Below are 20,048 nucleotides of genomic sequence, written 5' to 3' on the forward strand. Positions count from 1 at the left end.
GTATAGAGCAAAACTCAACTCAGGAACCTGGAAAGACTGGCACCTTCCTGGGGTCTGAATTATGGACAGTGCAGATGAAATTAAACCACGCTGCTTGGAAAGAAGGTTGTCCTGGACATGACTAGAACAGGAACCCAGAAAGCTCCTTTCTACCAAGTCTCAGGCCCTTGGTTCGTCTAACACAATATCACCTGCACACTGGTTAGCAGAGGTCTTTGCCAGTCCCACCCAAAGATGCCTAAAGGTGAACTAGGAGCCCTGGGGTGTGCAGAGTGTGTGATCTGCCCCTGAGCCGTGGACCTTTCCTGTCGTTTAGTCGTGTCCGACTCTTCTTGACCCCATGGACCAGAGCACGCCAGGCACTCCCGTCTTCCAATGCCTCCCGCAGTTTGGTCAAACTCATGCTGGTAGCTTCGAGAACACTGTCCAACCATCTCGTCCTCTGTCATCCCCTTCTCCTTGTGCCCTCCATCTTTCCCAACATCAGGGTCTTTTCCAGGGAGTCTTCTCTTCTCATGAGGTGGCCAAAGTATTGGCGCCTCAGCTTCAGGATCTGTCCTTCCAGTGAGCACTCAGGGCTGATTTCCTTCAGAATGCAGAGGTTTGATCTTCTTGCAGTCCATGGGACTCTTGAGTCTCCTCCAGCACCATAGTTCAAAAGCATCAATTCTTCGGCGTTCAGTCTTCTTTATGGTCTAGCTCTCACTTCCATACATCACAACTGGGAAAACCATAGCTTTCCTAGCTCCTTGCTATTGGGCAGCTGGGGATCAACTGGTCAGCTACATTCCTGCCCCCCCCATAGTGGGTAGCTGAAACCCTGCCTCTTAGTCCCCACTTGTGCCTTTTACATCCACTAGACACTGTGTGTGTGTGTGTGTCTGTGTGTTTAGTCATTTAGTTGTGTCCGACTCTTCGTGACCCCATGGACCAGAGCACGCCAGGCCATTAGACACTACTTCCCTTGTTTAAAGTGTGGTGTGAACTTCAATTAGTGCCAGCGCCTTCTGTCAAGAGCTTGGGTGTAACCTTTGACGCCTCTCTTCCCATGGAGGCGCAGGTTGCAGCCACAGCAAAGGTGGCATTTTCCCATCTCCGCCATATTAAGGAGTTGGTCCCTTACCTTTCTCGCCCTGATCTGGCCACAGTGATCCATGCGACGTTCACCTCCAGGCTTGATTATTGTAACTCGCTCTACGTGGAGCTGCCCTTGAAGCTGACCCAGAAACTCCAGCGGATGCAGAATGCTGCGGCGAGGCTCCTTATGGGGTCCTTGCTGCAGGATCACATTCATCTAGTCCTTTACCAACTGCCCTGGCTCCTGGTGGAGTACAGGGTCAGGTTTAAGGTGCTGGTTTTGACCTTTAAAGCCCTATGTGGCCTAGTACCCACGTACCTACAGGACCGCCTCTCTAGTATGCCTCGCGGAGGACCTTAAGGTCCACAAATGACAACATTTTGGAGGTCCCAGGTTGCAAGGTGGTTAGATTGGTCTCAACTAGGGCCAGGGCCTTTTCAGTATTGGCCCCGACTTGGTGGAACGCTCTGTCACAAGAGACTAGGGCCCTGCGGGACTTGACATCTTTCCGCAAGGCCTGCAAGACAGAGCTTTTCCGCCTGGCCTTTAGTTTGGACTCAGCCTGACCCTTATATTTCCCTCCCCTTATGGTTTTGATCTATGAGCTACTTTTAAAATGAGGCTGCATTTTAAAATGCATTTTAACGTGTATTTTAAATTGGTTCCCCCCCCCCCCCATTATGTTTTACTGTAATTTTACTGGTGTTAGCTGCCCTGAGCCCAGCTCTGGCTGGGGAGGGCGGGGTATAAATAAAATTTATTATTATTTTTATTAAGGCTGAATGATCCAACGATGGAGCCGAGGCGACAGCAAGAGAAGAAGGCTACTCACTAGTCAAGTTATCTTGTTTTCCTTAAGTGCCTTTGCATTGAAAATGAGCTCGAACCAGCTTACTATTTTTAGCTTTCTGCGCTGGTCTGAACGGCGGAAAGGCAGGATCTGAGTTAAGCAACTGCCTTTCAATGCACGAAGGCGTCCTTGCGTGGGTTGCTCCTCTTGTTTACTCCGGGAAATAGGACTATGCAAATTGGCTGAGGAACATAGGAAGCTTCCTAATACTAAGTCACGCCGGTGGCTCATTTAGCTCAGTATTGTTTGCACTGACAGGCAGCTGCTCTCGGGGGTTCAGGCAGGTGTCTCTCCTAGCCCTACGTGGAGATAACCCTCCTCTAGAGGTGCAGAGGGTAGCAACACGAGAACGGGGCCTTCTCTGCAGTGGCTCCCCATCTGTGGAATGCGTTCCCCAGGGAAGTTCACCTGGCACCTTCGTTACACACCTTTAGGTGCCAGGCAAATACGTTCCTTTTTAACCAGGCCTTTGGTTGATCTTAGTGACATCCAACACCCTCTCCACATCTCCTCCTCCTTCGTGTGACTCCTCCTTGAGAGGTCTGGAGAGTGGCAACACGAGAACAGGGCCTTCTCTGCAGTGGCTCCCTGTCTGTGGAATGCTCTCCCCAGGGAAGTTCACCTGGCACCTTCATTACACACCTTTAGGCGCCAGGCAAATACGTTCCTTTTTAACCAGGCCTTTGGTTGATCTTATTGACATCCAACACCCTTTTAGACTGTGGCTCTTTTTTTGGGGGGGTGTATTATCGGGTTGTTGTTTTTATTCTGATTATATATGTTGTGATCTTTTCTGTGAACTGCCCTGTGACCTCCGGGTATAAAGCAGTGAGGGTAAAGGGACCCCTGACCATTAGGTCCAGTCGCGACTGACTCTGGGGTTGCGGCGCTCATCTCGCTTTACTGGCCGAGGGAGCCGGCGTACAGCTTCCGGGTCATGTGGCCAGCATGACTAAGCTGCTTCTGGCGAACCAGAGCAACACGCGGAAACGCCGTTTACCTTCCCGCTGGAGCGGTACCTATTTATCTACTTGCACTTTGATGTGCTTTCAAACTGCTAGGTTGGCAGGAGCAGGGACCGAGCAACGGGAGCTCACCCCATCGCGGGGATTCGAACCGCCGACCTTCTGATCGGCAAGTCCTAGGCTCTGTGGTTTAACCCACAGCACCACCCACGTCCCTATAGGGCAGTATATAGACTCAATTAATAATAATAATAATAATAATAATAATAATAATAATAATAATAAGGATGGAACCTGGGACTTCTGCACTCAAAGCAAATACTCTCCTTAACAACATAAGCAGAGCGTGCTGGAATCAGGCCAGTCGCCCACCTAGTGCAGACGATCCATGTTTTGTGTGGGGGTTATGTTCCAGACCTCCATGTGGCATAGCACACACAAGCGCACCCCGCCCTTTTGTGTGTGACGTCTTTATGACATTTGGGGGCTACTTCCATGTTAGGTGCTGTGTGTGTGTGTGTGTGTGTGCATGATCGTGCATCATTCAGCCACATCTAAATCAGTTGTTGCTAGTATAGTGGTACCTTGGGTTAAGAACTTAATTCGTTCCGGAGGTCTGTTCTTAACCTGAAACTGTTCTTAACCTGAAGCACCACTTTATCTAATGGGGCCTCCTGCTGCCGCCGCGCCGCCGGAGCACAATTTCTGTTCTCATCCTGAAGCAAAGTTCTTAACCCGAGGTACTATTTCTGGGTTAGTGGAGTCTGTAACCTGAAGCGTCTGTAACCTGAAGTGTCTGTAACCTGAGGTACCACTGTACAACAACTAGTGGCCAACTAGAAGTCTGTGGGAAGCTCTGCTGCGTTCTTTTGAAGGTGTTGCTGCTTTTTTCATTCCATTCTATTTTCAGATTTCCCAGAAGGGTCTTCTAAACGGGCCATTTTGCTTTCCCCCTTGGACTTAGCAGTGTCAAAAGCTTTTCCGGTCTCCAGCCTGCAGTCAATTGGCTCTGCTTTGCTGCGATACTTGGGAATGCTCATTGGGGCAAATTTTGCAATCCCCCAAGTTCTCTCCAGGCCTTCTGAGTACCCCATAATATCCTATCCATCATAGGAGAATCCACATCCCAAACCACTGATAAGCTGTAGGGTGGCATCTACCTTCCCCAAATACCCTTGGAACATATTTTTTTAACCTTTATGTCATTATTTCTGCTTCAAAGAGGGATTTTCTGCTCTACTTAAAGCGTGGTCTGATTCTTCTTCCCTTTGGTTATTTTTTCACACTTTTGTCCTCTCAGCCTCTCTTGATTGTGCTTAAAATATAGCAGCCTTGGGATCTATTCTGATGTTGAGTACAGTGGTACCTCGGGTTAAGAACTTAATTCGTTCTGGAGGCCTGTTCTTAACCTGAAACTGTTCTTAACCTGAAGCACCACTTTAGCTAATGCGGCCTCCTGCTGCCGCCACACCGCCAGAGCCCAATTTTTGTTCTTATCCTGAAGCAAAGTTCTTAACCTGAAGCACTATTTCTGGGTTAGCGGAGTGTGTAACCTGAAGCATATGTAACCCGAGGTACCACTGTATCTCTCTCGATGGCTTCTTCCTCTGGACCCCACCCTACAAAGGATTTCCCCCTCACCTCTTTGAGTCACGATGAGTCAGGTTGCTTCTAAGAAGCTGGATTACAAAAAGATTTCCGCTATTATCCTTATCTTGCCTTTCCGCTTCATATGAGCTCATCCACACTTTTTGCTTGACCCACATTTTGATCGTGTACCAATTAATTCCCCCCGGGCCTGAGAGCTTTTCTCATTGTTCTGCTGCTGTGTTTTTGTGAAAGTCCCCTCTCACCCACTGAACTGAAAATCCATGGAAGTAAAACCTCTCTTTGGTTGCTCTGCTCATCTGACAAGGTCCGATTCAGCGGGTAGGATCGGATTTTGGCAAGGCACAGCCATGAGAAAAGCTTGTGCACAGATGGCGTCTTCCTTGCAGAGGAGGAGGTTTTTGTGGGGGGGGGGGGAGAGGGAAACAAATTAAGTAATGCACATCAGGTAAAGACTCCCCCTCCCACCTCTCTGGTGTGTGGTGGTGTTTTTGTTTAGTCATTTAGTCGTGTCCAACTCTTCGTGACCCCATGGACCAGAGCACGCCAGGCGCTCCCGTATTCCACTGCCTCCCGCAGTTTGGTCAAACTCATGCTGTAAGCTTGGAGAACACTGTCCAACCATCTCGTCCTCTGTCGTCCCCTTCTCCTTGTGCCCTCCATCTTTCCCAACATCAGGGTCTTTTCCAGGGAGTCTTCTCTTCTCATGAGGTGGCCAAAGTCTTGGAGCCTCAGTTTCAGGATCTGTCCTTCCAGTGAGCACTCAGGGCTGATTTCCTTCAGAATGGAGAGGTCTGATCTTCTTGCAGTCCATGGGACTCTCAAGAGTCTACTCCAGCACCATAATTCAGAAGCATCAATTCTTCGGCGATCAGCCTTCTTTATGGTCCAGCTCTCACTTCCATACATCACTACTGGGAAAACCATAGCTTTAACTATATGGACCTTTGTTGGCAAGGTGATGTCTCTGCTTTTTTTTTTTTTTTTTTTTTTGCTTTTTAAGATGCTGTCTAGCTCTGGTGTGTACAGCAACATATGAAATGCAGCAAAGGGGCTACTAATGTGTCAGAGGTGGTGACTGGTCAACATGCATTGAGGCCACACACTGTGCTGGTCCCGGGGGAAAGGTTACTGTTACCGTAGTCAAAGTTCAGTCCTGAGTCACTAGCCTGGAAATAGTCCACAAGGTGCGAGGCGAGGTCCGAAACAGGGAGCCAGGTGGGGACAGGAACACTCGAAGATCAGAAGCAGGGAGCCGGGCGGGGAACAGGAACGCTGGAAGGTCAGAAGCAGGAAGCCGGGCGGGGAACAGGAACACTGGAGGAACAGGACTGGATGCTGGCCGAAACAGCTCTTCAATGACGACGTTGCTCCCGCAACCTGGGACCGGGCTGACTGGCCTTTATCTTCTCTAAGGCCAGGGGCGGCCCCGGCCCCCAGGAGACCCGCCTCTCCTGGCCTTAAGGCGAGCACTCCTCCTGGGAGAAACCAGTTCCCTTCGCCTCTCTGCCCTAAGCCTCTGCAGTTCAGGAGAGGCTGAAGGGTTACTGGGTCCCGGGGGAAGCTCACCTGTAGACACTGAGTCCTCAACCACCTCTGGGGCCAGAATGGATTCACCTGGTGCCTGCTCCTGAGGATCTGGCACAGGTGCAGGCTCCTCAGAATCCAGGCCTTGCCCCAGTTCAGCCGGCCCTGGAGGCGGGGACTCCTGTGCCGGCTGGGATTCCTCCGGTTCACTCTCAGAATCGGAATCCCAGGCCATCTCACACACACCAACCTGCCTCCCATTTCAAAGCTCTGCTGGTGACGTCAGTCAGGGATCTGTCCTGGCTGTGTGTGTGTGTCAATGTGCAGCAAAACCAGGCAGGCTCCCCCAGTGGCAGTGTGTGTGTGTGTGTGTGTAAATTTGATTTTTAAAAGTACAGTCGTACCTCGGGTTACAGCTGATTCAGGTTGTGTTTTTTCGGGTTACGTACTGCCGAAACCCAGAAGTACCAGAATGGGTTACTTCTGGGTTTCGGCAGTCGTACATGTGAAGAAGTGCTAAATCGCGCTTTGCGCATGTGCAGAAATGCTGAATCGCAACCCGGGCATGCGCAGACGTGGGTTGCAAATGCTGCAGGTTGCGAACGTGCATCCCGCACGGATCACGTTCGCAACCCGAGCATCCACTGTATATACATACAACAAAAAGCAATTCCGAATCCAAATGTTGAGATTGCTCTGAATCTCCTGACTTCCCCCCATCCCTTCCATGGGTCCTCACAGTATTTTTTACAACTGCATACAGTGGTACCTCGCAAGACGAATGCCTCGCAAGACGGAAAACTCGCAAGACGAAAGGGTTTTTGGTTTTTTGAGTTGCTTCGCAAGACGATTTCCCCTATGGGCTTGCTTCGCAAGACGGAAACGTCTTGCAAGTTTGTTTCCTTTTTCTTAAAACCATTTAAGAAAAGTTGCGACTTGACTTCAAGGAGCAACTCATAGCACGCGGTGTGGTAGCCTTTTTTGAGGTTTTTGAAGACTTTGGTGATTTTTGAAGCTTTTCCAAAACTTTTCCGAAACCGTGCTTCGCAAGACGAAAAAAATCGCAAGACGAAAAAACTCGCGGAACGAATTAATTTCGTCTTGCGAGGCACCACTGTATCCATACTTATCCATTTTTTTAATCCTTCTAAATTATCCATACTTTCCATTACTTTATAAGCGTGGTTAAAAGCCTGCTAATGTTTTCACCCGTTTACAGCGGTCTCGTAACTACATTATAAACTTTTCCCATTCCTCGTTAAAGTTCTTGTCGTCTCGATTTCTGAGCTTCCAGTTAATTTTGCCATTTCGGCATAGTCCATCAACTTGGTTTGCCATTCTTCTCTGGTCGGGGTAGTTTCTTCCTTCCGCCAATGGGCCCTTCTGATCCCCAAGGAACCAGTGCTGACCCCTCTGGCGACCTCTCCATAACTGGGTTCCATGTGTTGCTCTTAAAAGCAACAACCTCAAAAACTTTCCCAGATCAGAGTCAAGAGAATTGGATCCCTAACTACGTTCCCTAAGACAGAGTCCAGCTGGCCCCATCCTTGGGAGTGCTGTATCCAGAGGGTGATTCCTGCTTCTGAGGCATGATTTTTTTTATTTTATTTTTTGCTAAAGCGCTAAAATGAGGTAAAGGTAAAGGGACCCCTATCCATTAGGTCCAGTCGCGGATGACTCTGGGGTTGCGGTGCTCATCTTGCTCTATAGGCCGAGGGAGCCGGCGTACAGCTTCCGGGTCATGTGGCCAGCATGACTAAGCCACATCTGGTGAACCAGAGCAGCGCACGGAAACGCCGTTTACCTTCCCGCCGGAGTGGTACCTATTTATCTACTTGCACTTTGACGTGCTTTCGAACTGCTAGGTTGGCAGGAGCAGGGACTGAACAACGGGAGCTCACTCCGTCGCGGGGATTCGAACCGCCAACCTTCTGGGCAAAGCCTTGTTGTCGAGAGTTCAGAAGATGAAGGTGCTTTTCATACCAACTTAATTCGCAATGCCTGGCTGAATTACGGTTTTCACTCTGGAGTAATTAAACCTTGGCGTTTCCTGTTCGGTTCGAAACAAATGTGCTAGCTTGACAATGTGAAGATTTGGCACTTGCTCTTGGTACACGCCTGGTAAGTAAGCCAGGCTCGGTCAGCTAGTGCCTTAACTTTCCTGTCTGTAAAATAGGAAGAAATTCACAAGCAGGGCTCGACCATTTAGGGCAAGAGAAGAGGGCAACCCGTAGCTATTGGGAGTTACTTTTCAACAGCAGAGCGAAAGAGGCCAACACGATTGCAAGTACAGGCTGGTCGCAGACATGGAGAATCGAATGGATTTCAGTGAAGCCGTCTAGGTTGCGCCTCTTGCCCTTCTGACCCAGAGCGGACACAGGCAGCATTTCAATGAATTCTCCCCCTTGAAATATCCTCTCTCCTCTCCCCTCTCTCCTCCCTGTGTGTGTGTGTGTGCGCGCGTGCATGCATGTGTATATGTGTGTCGCTCCCCCCCCTCTCCTCTCCTCTCCCTGGAAGGGTTCCAGCTGCTAACACGAAACAACGTTTTAATCCAGCGGTCCAGCTTCTAATTGGGATATCGGCATGATCAGCATGGATTCCCCGCTGCATCCTGCAGACCGTTGAAATTGCTTAGGAGAGGAGGAAGAGAGCGAGGAGGAGAAGAGATTGGATGTGGGCCGAGGAAGCCATGGCTGCTGCCTAAAAAATACACAACACTCACTGACATACAGAAGGTGAGAGATGCAGTGGCTGGGCTGTGGGGCTGATGTGATGGCGGGGGGGGGGCTGGGGGGGCAGAGTCTCACTTCATCCTCTGTCAAATGGGCTCTCCGTTTTCGAAGCATCAATTGCCTCTTTCTGTTTCCTTCTCCCCTCTCCCCCCACCCCAAACCCCAGTTATCCATACAGTCATTGTCACAGCTTTGACAATTACTGGGCTCTCTCTCTCTCTGTGTGTGTGTATATATATGTCTGCATTTCTGTTTTAAAGGCCACGTTGCTAAGTTACACACTCTGATGGTGGTGCAGAGATATGTGTGTGTGTGTTTGTTGGTGTGTCTGTCACTGTGTGTGTATACACGCACAGACACGGGTGCAGATTTGCTGGCGCTCGTTCTTTGCAGCCCAGCAGTAAGCAGATTCCGTTTGTCAGGAAGACGGAGCAAGGCAGACTTCGCGTCTTAATCTTGGCTCATGGGGCTGGCGAGTTGCTCTTGGCGATGGGATGCTGGACTGAGGAGGAGGAGGAGGAGGGGGCAGGCAGCAGCAGCATCTTTGCAGCTGGATTCTCATGGCTGCAAATTCCCTACCGCTAGCAAAGTTGGGACAGGTGGCACTGAGCTGGCATGTGTTGGGAGTGACGTGGTTCTGCTCTTCTGGGGGTGGGTCATCTCCAGTTCTTTTAGGTGGGGCGTTGGTGGTGCGGTGGTCGTGCAAAAAGAAAGGAAGGAGGGCAGTTGAACCCAGAGCCTTTGCTTCATAATGGGAGAGACCTAGAGAAAGAGCTTGTGTCCCATGTGCATTTATCATGATTGACAGTTGGGATTGATTGAGCCCGTAATAGAAGACTTGAGGGTGTTCTCACATACGTCTCTGAGTCTTACTATTTAGAATAGGGGCGATCCTCTGCTGCAAATCTCCCCAATCCAAATCCTGCACTATAAAGAAACCTGATTCTTTGCTCAGAATGAGGTCTGCTAATCACTACAGTATACTAAAAAAACACGTACCTCGTCCAGAGTTGTGCCTCCTTTATTCCGAGCAGGGCGTTTTGAGTTTTCAGATTCTGTTGCCGGAGAGAAACATGGAGGCGGAGGCCAGGAAGTAAGAGGGGAGCAATAGAGGAACAGGGAGAAGGAAGCAGGGAGGCAATTGCAGGGCCCAACTGGGTGGGAACACGGAGACAATTGGACCCAGCTCCCAAGTCCTAGAAGCCAGCGTTAGCTATATACTATTTCCCTCTTGCTGTATGCTAAAACGCAGAGACCAAAATAACTGCTGAAAGTTAACATTTGTTGAAATAAAACCGTGTTAAGTCCTCTAGAAATTGATCAAAAACGTAACAATTCTACTCATGGCTTGCTCCTCCCTTTCCCCTCAAATGTGAGATCGAGGGTTTTATTGTTTTAATCGATCTTCTGGCATGAGCTGGTCAATGGTTCTGTAACGTTATAGTGAGGCAGAAACTTTCATTAAACCATAATCAGCCTGGTTATGAGGGCTGCTGAGTTCTTGCTCCCTGGTAAGCATGCATAGGATGCCAGCCTAAAGGACATGGAAGTTGCAGCTGCCTATTGACTTGGCCCATCTGTGTGTACAGTGGTACCTCTGGATGCGAATGGGATCCGTTCCGGAGCCCCGTTCGCTTCCTGAGTAGAACGCACCCCGCGTCTGCACGTGCGCGGTTCGCGATTCGCCGCTTCTGCACATGCGTGTGACGTCATTTTGAGCGTCTGTGTATGCGCGAGCGGCGAAACCCAGAAGTAACGTGTTCCATTACTTCCGGGTCGCCGTGGAGCGCAACCTGAAAACCCTCAACCTGAAGCGACTTTAACCCGAGGTATGACTGTGGCGCTGTGGGTAAAAGCCTCAGAGCCTAGGGCTTGCCGATCGAAAGGTCGGCGGTTCGAATCCCTGCGGCGGGGTACGCTCCCGTCGTTCGGTCCCAGCGCCTGCCAACCTAGCAGTTCGAAAGCACCCCCGGGTGCAAGTAGATAAATAGGGACCGCTTAAAAGCGGGAAGGTAAACAGCGTTTCCGTGTGCGGCTCTGGCTCGCCAGAGCAGCGATGTCACGCTGGCCACGTGACCCGGAAGTGTCTCCGGACAGCGCTGGCCCCCGGCCTCTTGAGTGAGATGGGCGCACAACCCTAGAGTCTGGCAAGACTGGCCCGTAAGGGCAGGGGTACCTTTACCTTTTACCTTTATGACTGTGTAATACAGTGTGTGGGTGTACACACACACACACACACACACATGGGAGCACCGGCCCTACCTTTAAAGTGAGGTTACCTCAGGCAGTGCATGCTAGGAGATACCGGTGCTATCAGAACAGTTTGGGCCTGCGCCCTGTATCTTAAAAAAAGGTTTTTTAAAAAGTTACAGGACCCCTGGATGGTTAAGTCCAGTCAAAGGTGACTATGGGGTGCGGCACTCCTCTTGGTTTCAGGCCGAGGGAGCCGGCGTTTGTCCACAGCTTTCCCAGTCATGTCGGCAGCATGACTAAACTGCTTCTGGCGCAGCAGGACACCGTGACGGAAACCAGAGCGCACGGAAATGCCATTTACCTTCCCATTATAGCGGTACCTATTTATCTACTTGCACTGGCGTGCTTTCAAACTGCTAGGTTGGCAGGAGCTGGCACAGATCAACGGGAGCTCACTCTGTCGTGGGGATACCTAATTTGTTGCCCTCAGGTCAGCTACCAGTCCAGTCCACTTCTGACAGGAACACCATACATTGCTAGCTGCAGTTGCAAACAGGATCCATTCCAGAGGTCCAGCTGCATCCCGAGGAATTCGCAACTAGGGGACCACTTCTGTGCATGTGCACGGCACGTAAAGCGCTTCTGTGCATGCACGCATGGTGAAACCCAGAAAAATACTTCAGGGTTTGCCGTGTTCGCATCGCGAAGATTATGTATCCAGAGGTTCTACGTAAGCGGAGGTATGACTGTAATGTCCTTCACCTCAGGCAGCAAAATGTCTTGGGATGGCTCTGCATATAAGTTTGCGCAGATGCCCACACACCCCAGTTCACTATGCTTATGTACTACATTGAACTACAGTTTTTCTCCCCAGATACTATTGACACAAATTCAAATGCAATGTAGCAACTATGAGAGCTAGAAAGGAGCTCCCTTTGAACCGGAAACTTGGATTTCTTTCTGAGGTGTTCAAATTCTCCGTCAGATGCAGTTTTGTGCACCTCTGTTGACAGATGTGTCCACGATGATATGTGGGAACAGGAAAATGGGCAGGCTGGATTTCTGGGGTGGATTTCTGAGCCTGCTGAACACAAACTCTATTCCCTTGATCCCTTCAACACATTAGAATCATCCCACCAGGTTCATCATCTTGAAGAACTTGACCCCTTCTTCAGCCTCTCAGAAGAATCAAATACAGGCTATGTGATGAAGCAGCAAAGTGACTTTTCATTTTTCATATGTCAGGATGTACAGAGCGACTCTATGCATGTCTGACTCACATAAAATCTCACTATTCAATAGTACCTACTCGCAGGAAAGTGTGGATTGCATTCTTAGGTGTGTAAAATATCGCAGAATATAATTTTGGGTGGTGCAAGTGGGGTTGGTGAAGAAGTTCTACTCAGGACCCATTTAAAGCCAAATTTGTCAAATTTGCGCTTTGTGAACCAAAATGCAGGTATTCTTTGAAATTCACACATAGCCGAATATTGCTATGCAGTTTGGCAACCAGACAGTATTTACAAAAATGCATATATTTGGGGAAAGCGTGCAGAAACATGAAAATAGCATGCACAAATGCATTACATATGGGGAAATTGCTTGCCAAAATGTGTTACAGTAGTCAAAATGGCATATTTATTAGAAATTCATCAAATGTTGATGAATTTTAATGAGGATTCTTTTTTTAAAAACACACAAATTTTTGCAAAATTTGGAGAACGGAATTTAAGACTGGAGAAAGGAGGAGAAGTGAAACTGACATATATTTAGGTGTGAGTAATTCAAACTCAGAGAGGTTTGAAAAAAGAAACAGCTAGTTTTCATCCTGCTGTTTTTAACCACTGTGTTGTGTTCTGTTTTCTTTTCTTAACACTGATTTCATTTTATCCTCTCTCTTTTTAACAAACCACCCTGGTATCATTTATTCATTTTTAAAATGGAAGATGCTATTGTTTTAATTTTATTCGTTTAGGTGCCATAGCCCTCTTTCAACTAGATGCTGGAACATCCTTTCCATGACAGAGTATGTGAAACCATCAGTGTAAGAGCCAGTGTAGCATAGCGCAGTATAGTGGTTAGAGCATCAGATGAGGACTTAGGGGACCATGGTTCAAATACCCACTCAACCATTCAGCACCCTGGGCTAGTCACTATTTCTCAGCGTAATCCTACCTGGAGTGGTTGTGCTGAGGATAAAATGGAAGCAGGGATTATGTAAGTAGCCTTGAGAAACTTGGAGGAAAGACACAATATACAGGCATTGCCGTCTCCATCCCTCCCACCTATGCAGGGATTATGTTCTGGCCTCCCGTGCTCATAACCGAAATCATGTAAAATGGGGAGCTAAAAAGCACCTAAACACCTGCTTTTTTCCTGCTCTCCAGCTCTCTCTCCAATCTAGATTAAAATATCTAGAGTTGAAGCTCTGGGGACCGGCTGGAGGCTGAAGAACGCACAAGAAAGCAGTTGTTGCTGAACTTTCCTGCACGTCAGCTATTGGGTGGGGAGGCTGAGCAGCCTATACAAAGCCCCGCTGTGCCTTGAGTCTATTTGGGGCTTCCTCTGCCCTCACTGACGTCCTCTTTAGGCTCTGGGAAGGGTCTCATCGTGAGCCACAAGGACTCTCCAGCTCTCCCACCATTCCCGGGTTTGAATGAAATCATTTATTTCCCAGCACTGTGGGTAAGCACTATGGTTACCAGATGTCCCCGTCTCCCAGGGACAGTCCCCGGATTTACAAATCTGTCCCCGGACAAAATCCGTCCCTGGAATGTCTCCGGATTTCATTTAATGTCCCCGGATTTATATTTTAAGTGTTGTAGATTTCTTAGTAGGGAATGAATGTTGCGTGATTGGTTCAATGGCACAAGACACATCATATGGGGACTTCCTTCGAGGCAAAATGGCGAGTGCCATGACAGCGGGCAGCTCCTGAAGCCAGCCAGAGCCAACTGCGCTACCAGGCTGGCTCCAGGCTGCTGAGACCGCTGCTGCCACTGCCGAGAGGGAACCGGGGACGCCTGGCACGTCAACTGGGGGAACTGCCGATCCCCCATAACCCAAATCGATCCAGGAGTGAGAGCGCCTGGCCACCTGGCCGACTGCCCAGCAGCGCTCCAGGGCTACTAAAAACCCTGGAGCTGATGTAGGGAGAAGGAGGAAAGGAGAAGGAGATAGAAGAGAGAGAAAGAGGAAGGAGAAAAAAGAGTGGAGCCCCGACCTTGCCACACCACTGCTGCCACTCAGGAGAAGAGGTAGGAGAGCTCCGGGAGGGCAAGGACACGTGGCTGAGCCCAGGCCTGATCCGAGCCTACTCCACGGCAGATAGCACTCCAAAAGATCAGGCTGGGACCCAGAGGAAGGCTGCATGACAGACGCTGTACTGTTTTTAACACTTGATTGGGAGCCGCCCAGAGTGGCTGGGGAAATTCAGCCAGATGGGTGGGGTATAAATAATAAATTATTCTTATTCTTATTCTTATTCTAGAAGAGACCCAGAAGAGAAGATATTACTTCTTAATATTTTTTTAAAAAATGATTTTTCAAAATAAAAAAATAGTGTCCCCGGATTCTTTGAAAACAATCTGGTAACCTTAGTAAACACAGTTGTGTGAGAGTCCATTGTGCATAAGTGGAGGGGAAGCCTGCAAATGAAAATGCAACTAAAATAAAAAATGCCATCAAGCCAGGAGCAGGAAGGGTCAGGAGCTGGCTGGAGAGATTTAGCTTAGGGCTACAGTGGTGCCCCGCAAAACGAATGCCTCGCAAGACGAAAAACTCGCTAGACAAAAGGGTTTTCCGTTTTTTGAGTCGTTCCGCAAGACGAATTTCCCTATGGGCTTGCTTTGCAAGACGAAACGTCTTGCGAGTTCTTGCGAGTTTGTTTCCTTTTTCTTAAAGCCACTAAGCCGTTAATAGCCGCTAAGCCGTTAAGCCGTTAATAGCCGCTCAGCCGCTAATAGCCGTGCTTCGCAAGACGAAAAAACTGCAAGACAAAGAGACTCGTGGAACGGATTAATTTCGTCTTGCGAGGCACCACTGTATACTGAAGAGCTCCAAAATGAATTTCACCCTTATTCAAAAGAGAAGTCATTTCAAACTTACACACAAAATGCCACCCTGGTCCTGTAGCTTAGGGATGATGAACTTGAGGCCCTCCGGGTGTTGCTGGACTCCAACTCCCATCAGCCCTGGTCAGCATGGCCAATGGTCAGGGATGATGGGAGTTAAAGTTCAGCAATATACAGAAGGTCACAGCCAGTTCCTTCATCTATGATATAACAACAACAACAACAACAACAACAACAACAACAACAACAACAATTTATTATTTATACCCCGCCCATCTGGCTGGGCTTCCCCAGCCACTCTGGGCGGCTTCCAAAAGAATATTAAAATACTATAATCAAACATTAAAAGCTTCCCGAAACAGGGCTGCCTTCAGATGTCTTCTAAAAGCCTGATAGTTGTTCTCTTTGACATCTGGTGCGAGGGTGTTCCACAGGGAAGGCGCCACTACCAAGAAGGCCCTCTGCCTGGTTCCCTGTAACTTGGCTTCTCGCAGTGAGGGAACCGCCAGAAGGCCCTCGGTGCTGGACCTCAGTGTCCGGGTAGAACGATGGGGGTGGAGACGCCCCTTCAGATATACTGGATATATCTGGATACGACTTCTGTGGAATGGGAAACATCCAAATGTGACAAGGTAAGGGGAAATCCCCATAGGAACCATGAACAATAACTTGCCTGTGGGGCTACAGAGAACTCCATGGTGGGAGCTGGCTGGAGCAGCAAACTCTTTATCATCTCCTGATAGGATCACATGAAAAAAGCATTTGGGCACAAGTGGCAGCGAGTCAAGGATTAAACACTTTGCATGTGCACGTGCTGTACCATCGCCGCTCCCAGTAGGAGTTTGAAACACCTGGTTTGAAGCCTGATCTCCAGACTTTCAGGTCAGATTTATTTTTAGCAGTTGAGGAAAGCTTTCCAAGGGCTCAGCTTGCGAAACCAAAGCAAAGCACGGAAACAGCTTTGACTCCTCCGCAGACTAGCTGAAATAAGCCTTGGGAAACCCAAGCTGCTAGACAAAATCTGAGCTTCCTTTGCAAAGCCTGAGTAGCTGAAACAACAACAACGTACTTAAATTGGTGCATGCTTATCCTTAAAGCAGGGCAACATGAAGTGGTGACTTTCAAGGGTTGAGATTATGACCACGCACTGGAGAAAAACGTGTGTGTGTGTGTGTGTGTGACCAAATCAGAATATATTGTTTATTGATTGGGGGGGGGGCAGATTCCCCTAAATGCCTGGGTGTTAGATCCTCTCCATAATTCCTGCATTTAGCAAAACTTAAAAATAAAGTTTGATTAAACTTTACTAAACACGGAAACCCCCTGGATTTAGTTAGGCTGAGAAGCCAAGCCAGCTCAGCAGAGCTAACAGGGTGGGTCTTTAAAGGTAAAGGGACCCCTGACCATTAGGTCCAGTCGTGGCTGACTCGGGTTGCAGCACTCATCTCACTTTATTGGCCGAGGGAGCTGGCGTACATGTGGCCAGCATGACTAAGCCACTTCTGGCGAACCGGAGCAGCGCACAGAAACGCCGTTTACCTTCCCGCTGGAGTGGTACCTATTTATCTACTTGCACTTTGACATGCTTTTGAACTGCTAGGTCGGCAGGAGCAGGGACCGAGCAACAGGAGCTCACCCCGTTGTAGGAATTCGAACTGCCGACCTTCTGATCGGCAAGTCCTAGGCTCTTTGGTTTAACCCAGGGACAAAGGCCAGTGATGACTCACCAAGGAAACCATTAGAGGGCAAGACTGCTAGGTAAAGGGGCCTCCTTTGTGGGGTGCTAGTGGGCAGAGGCAACAGCTGAGTTTAGGGTTTCAACTTTGAATGACATAGGCTGGGGGCAGGTCTTTGGAGTCAGTCAGGAGCAAGAAGGAGAGGCAGAACTCCAAGTCAGCTGGGGATGACAGGTTGGAATGAAGAGACACAGAGGACAGCTTTTTGCTGTCTTGTGAATCCAATGTTGCCCTTATGGGGGAAGCCAGACCCTCATTTTTTTAAAAAGTTACAGGACCCCTGGACAGTTAAGTCCAGTCAAAGGTGACCATGGGGTTGCGGCGCTCATCTTGCTTTCAGGCCGAGGGAGCCGGCGTTTGTCCACAGACAGCTTTCCGGGTCACGTGGCCAGCATGACTAAACCGCTTCTAGTGCAATGGGACACCGTGACGGAAGCCAGAGCGCACGGAAACGCCATTTACCTCCCCTCCGCAGTGGTACCTATTTATCTACTTGCACTGGTGTGCTTTCGAACTGCTAGGTTGGCAGGAGCTGGGACAGAGCAACGGGAGCTCACCCCGTCGCGGGGATTTGAACCACCGACCTTCTGATCTGCAAGCCCAAGGGGCTCAGTGGTTTAGACCACAGTGCCACCTGTGTCCATCATAGGATGCAAATGCTCTGCAATCCCTCCATCTAGGTTGTGTAAATAAAACCATATATTGTAAAGACACCTCAGTCTTTACCTAATTTCTGAAAGAAACATAAATCCTGGGTAAGTGCCTGGAATCTCACACTTTTCAGAGAGAGGAATGGCGCGTAACAATATTCTTGCTTGTCCGGAAGCCACTTGACCAACTGGCTTTGGTATCTCCTTTCTGTAGTTTACGTCTTTCCTTGAGGAGAGATCCGGGCCCTGTCGCCATGGCTGGTGATAAGCAGGAGCTTAAGAGAAGCATCTCCATCATCCCCTGCTTTGTGTTTGTAGAGGTAAGGATGCCACTGGATTTAGCCAAATGAACATGTGACTGTTTCCCAGGTACTGAGAAAGGAGTAGCCGGCATGGGTTATTTAGGCCTCCAGGGCTCAGTTGCACAAGGACAACCCCAATGATGTAGTTAAGGGGTGCTGCTTCTTCTTTGGCGATCACTCGTAGCTGAGTAAGATTGTCTTCCATGAACACGGTTTTAACAGAGAGTCCGTAAGTGACTGTGGAGGCCAATTCTGGATCCACACGTCCTTCCACAGTGGGGACATAGGTCTCCGGGCAGGAGTTGATCACAGTGAGGATTTGCCAAGCATGCCTTCCTCTTAGCACGTTTCTCTCTTTCGCCCTGAGTTTGAGTGTCTTCAAAGCCCGTGACACCTTTGGTAAAGGCTGTTCTCCAATTGGAGCACTCGCAGGCCAGTGTTTCCCAGTTATCAGTGCTTATACTAATTTTTTTGAAATGTTTGCCTTGAGATAGTCTTTAAACCTCTTTTGTTGACTACCAGCATTATGCTTTCCATTGTTAAGTTTGGAATAGAGTAGTTGCTTTGGAAGACAATAATCAGGCATCCGCACAACATGACCTGTCCAACAAAGTTGATGTTGAAGAATCATTGTTCAGCAATGTGCTTGAACATACAGTGGTACCTCGCAAGACGAATGCCTCGCAAGATGAAAAACTCGCAAGACGACAGGGTTTTTGGTTTCTTGAGTTGCTTCGCAAGACGAATTTCCCTATGGGCTTGCTTCGCAAGACAAAAACGTCTTGCAAGTTTGTTTCCTTTTTCTTAACACCGTTAATACAGTTGCGACTTGACTTCGAGGAGCAACTCATAGCACGCGGTGTGGTAGCCTTTTTTGAGGTTTTTGAAGACTTTGGTGATTTTTGAAGCTTTTCCAAAACTTTTCCGAAACTGTGCTTCGCAAGACGAAAAATTCGCAAGACGAAAAAACTCGCAGAACGAATTAATTTCGTCTTGCGAGGCACCGCTGTATTGTGTTTCGTATTAACTGTGCTTCTAAGTCCTTTGAAGCCGTTCGAAGTATTTTATTCATGTCCAGCGCAGACAGCTGCTCAGCGTAATCTAAGCAATTTTGCTGCAGCAGCCTTTGGAATATCAACAGGGACCCGTGATTGCACACAGTTGTTCCCTCAGTTGCTGGGTCAGCTCTGTTGCTTTGCTGGGGTGCAGAGACTGATGCTGCACATGCTTCATGATGAATGGTTCAGGGAGTAGGGTATGTTTAGCCTGGAGAAGACCAAGAGGGGATGACAGCCACCTTCAAATATCTAAAGCAGGGGTCAGCAACCCTTTTCAGCCGTGGGCTGGTCCACTGTCCCTCAGACCTTGTGGGGGGCCAGACTATATTTTTGGGGAAAAACATGAGCGAATTCCTATGCCCCACAAATAACCCAGAGATGCATTTTAAATGAAAGGACACATTCTACACATGTAAAAACATGCTGATTCCCGGACCATCTGTGAGCCAGATTGAGAAGGCGATTGGGCCGCATCCAGTCCCCAGGCCTTAGGTTGCCTACCCCTGATCTAAAGGGCTATTCCATGGAAGATGGAGCAAGCTTGTTTTCTGCTGCCACAGAGGTTGGGACCCAAACCAATGGATTCACATCACAAAAAAGGAGATTCTGACTAAACATCAGGAGGAATTTTCTGACAGTAAGAGCCATTCGACCGTGGAATGGACTCCCTGGGAAAGTGGTGGACTCTCCTTCCTTGAGGGTTTTAAGCAGATGTTGGATGGCCATGTGTCCGAGATTCTTTAGCGGTGTTTCTTATATTGCAGGGGGTTGACCTAGATAATCATTGAGGTCCCTTCCAAGTCAACAATTCTATGGTTCCTTGCTAATTTTGCAAGGGCCTCTCTTTCCACACCCACCCAACCCCATGGAGCCAGGAGCAACTCTGGGAGATGCTGAGTATGGACGTCTGAAGAGGGGCATACAGACATAGACTTCCCCACTCCAGACCTCCACACGCAATCTGGAGAGGGAGACCATCAGAGGGAGACCAGCAATGAGGTGTACATCTCTGTGGCAGTGTCAGCAGTGAGACACCGCTGCCCCTTCCTTGCACAGAGCTCCTTCACATGTGCCACTCACATGGGGTGCCATTTGAAAAGTTGCCTGGCTGTGGCAGGCTGGCAGGGATGGGAAACAAAACGGGCAGGTGGATGAGAGCTCTGCCCTTCCACTCCCAAGACCCTGAAAATGCGGTTGCCACGGTCCGGTTCACAGGCGATCAAAGTCCCGGCAGGGGATGTCAGGACCGGAGGCAAGATGGCGGGGTGGGAGT

The 20,048-nt window shown here is 49.0% G+C and overlaps 2 protein-coding genes across 5 annotated transcripts in view; both read left to right on the plus strand.

The window, feature by feature from the left end:
* CCDC159 (coiled-coil domain containing 159) overlaps positions 1-1,850 on the plus strand; it is a 28,232-nt gene extending 26,382 nt beyond the window's left edge. Inside the window, exon 12 of the mRNA XM_028712016.2 lies at positions 1-1,850. The gene's annotated coding sequence lies outside the window, so the exon portion shown is untranslated.
* A 6,110-nt stretch (positions 1,851-7,960) lies between these two features.
* PLPPR2 (phospholipid phosphatase related 2) overlaps positions 7,961-20,048 on the plus strand; it is a 41,263-nt gene continuing 29,175 nt past the window's right edge. For 2 of the 4 annotated variants that reach the window (XM_028712011.2, XM_028712012.2), the window contains exons 1-2: positions 8,096-8,766; positions 17,630-17,735. In XM_028712011.2, the coding sequence (XP_028567844.1) occupies positions 17,670-17,735 (66 nt within the window). In that variant the 5' untranslated portion in view covers positions 8,096-8,766; positions 17,630-17,669. Of the gene's footprint in view, positions 8,767-17,629; positions 17,736-20,048 lie in introns of all 4 variants that reach the window. The other 2 variants (XM_028712013.2, XM_077921137.1) reach the window with 2 other exon arrangements.

Source organism: Podarcis muralis, chromosome 17 (assembly GCF_964188315.1).
Source record: "Podarcis muralis chromosome 17, rPodMur119.hap1.1, whole genome shotgun sequence".
Classification (NCBI taxonomy): Eukaryota; Metazoa; Chordata; class Lepidosauria; order Squamata; family Lacertidae; genus Podarcis; species Podarcis muralis.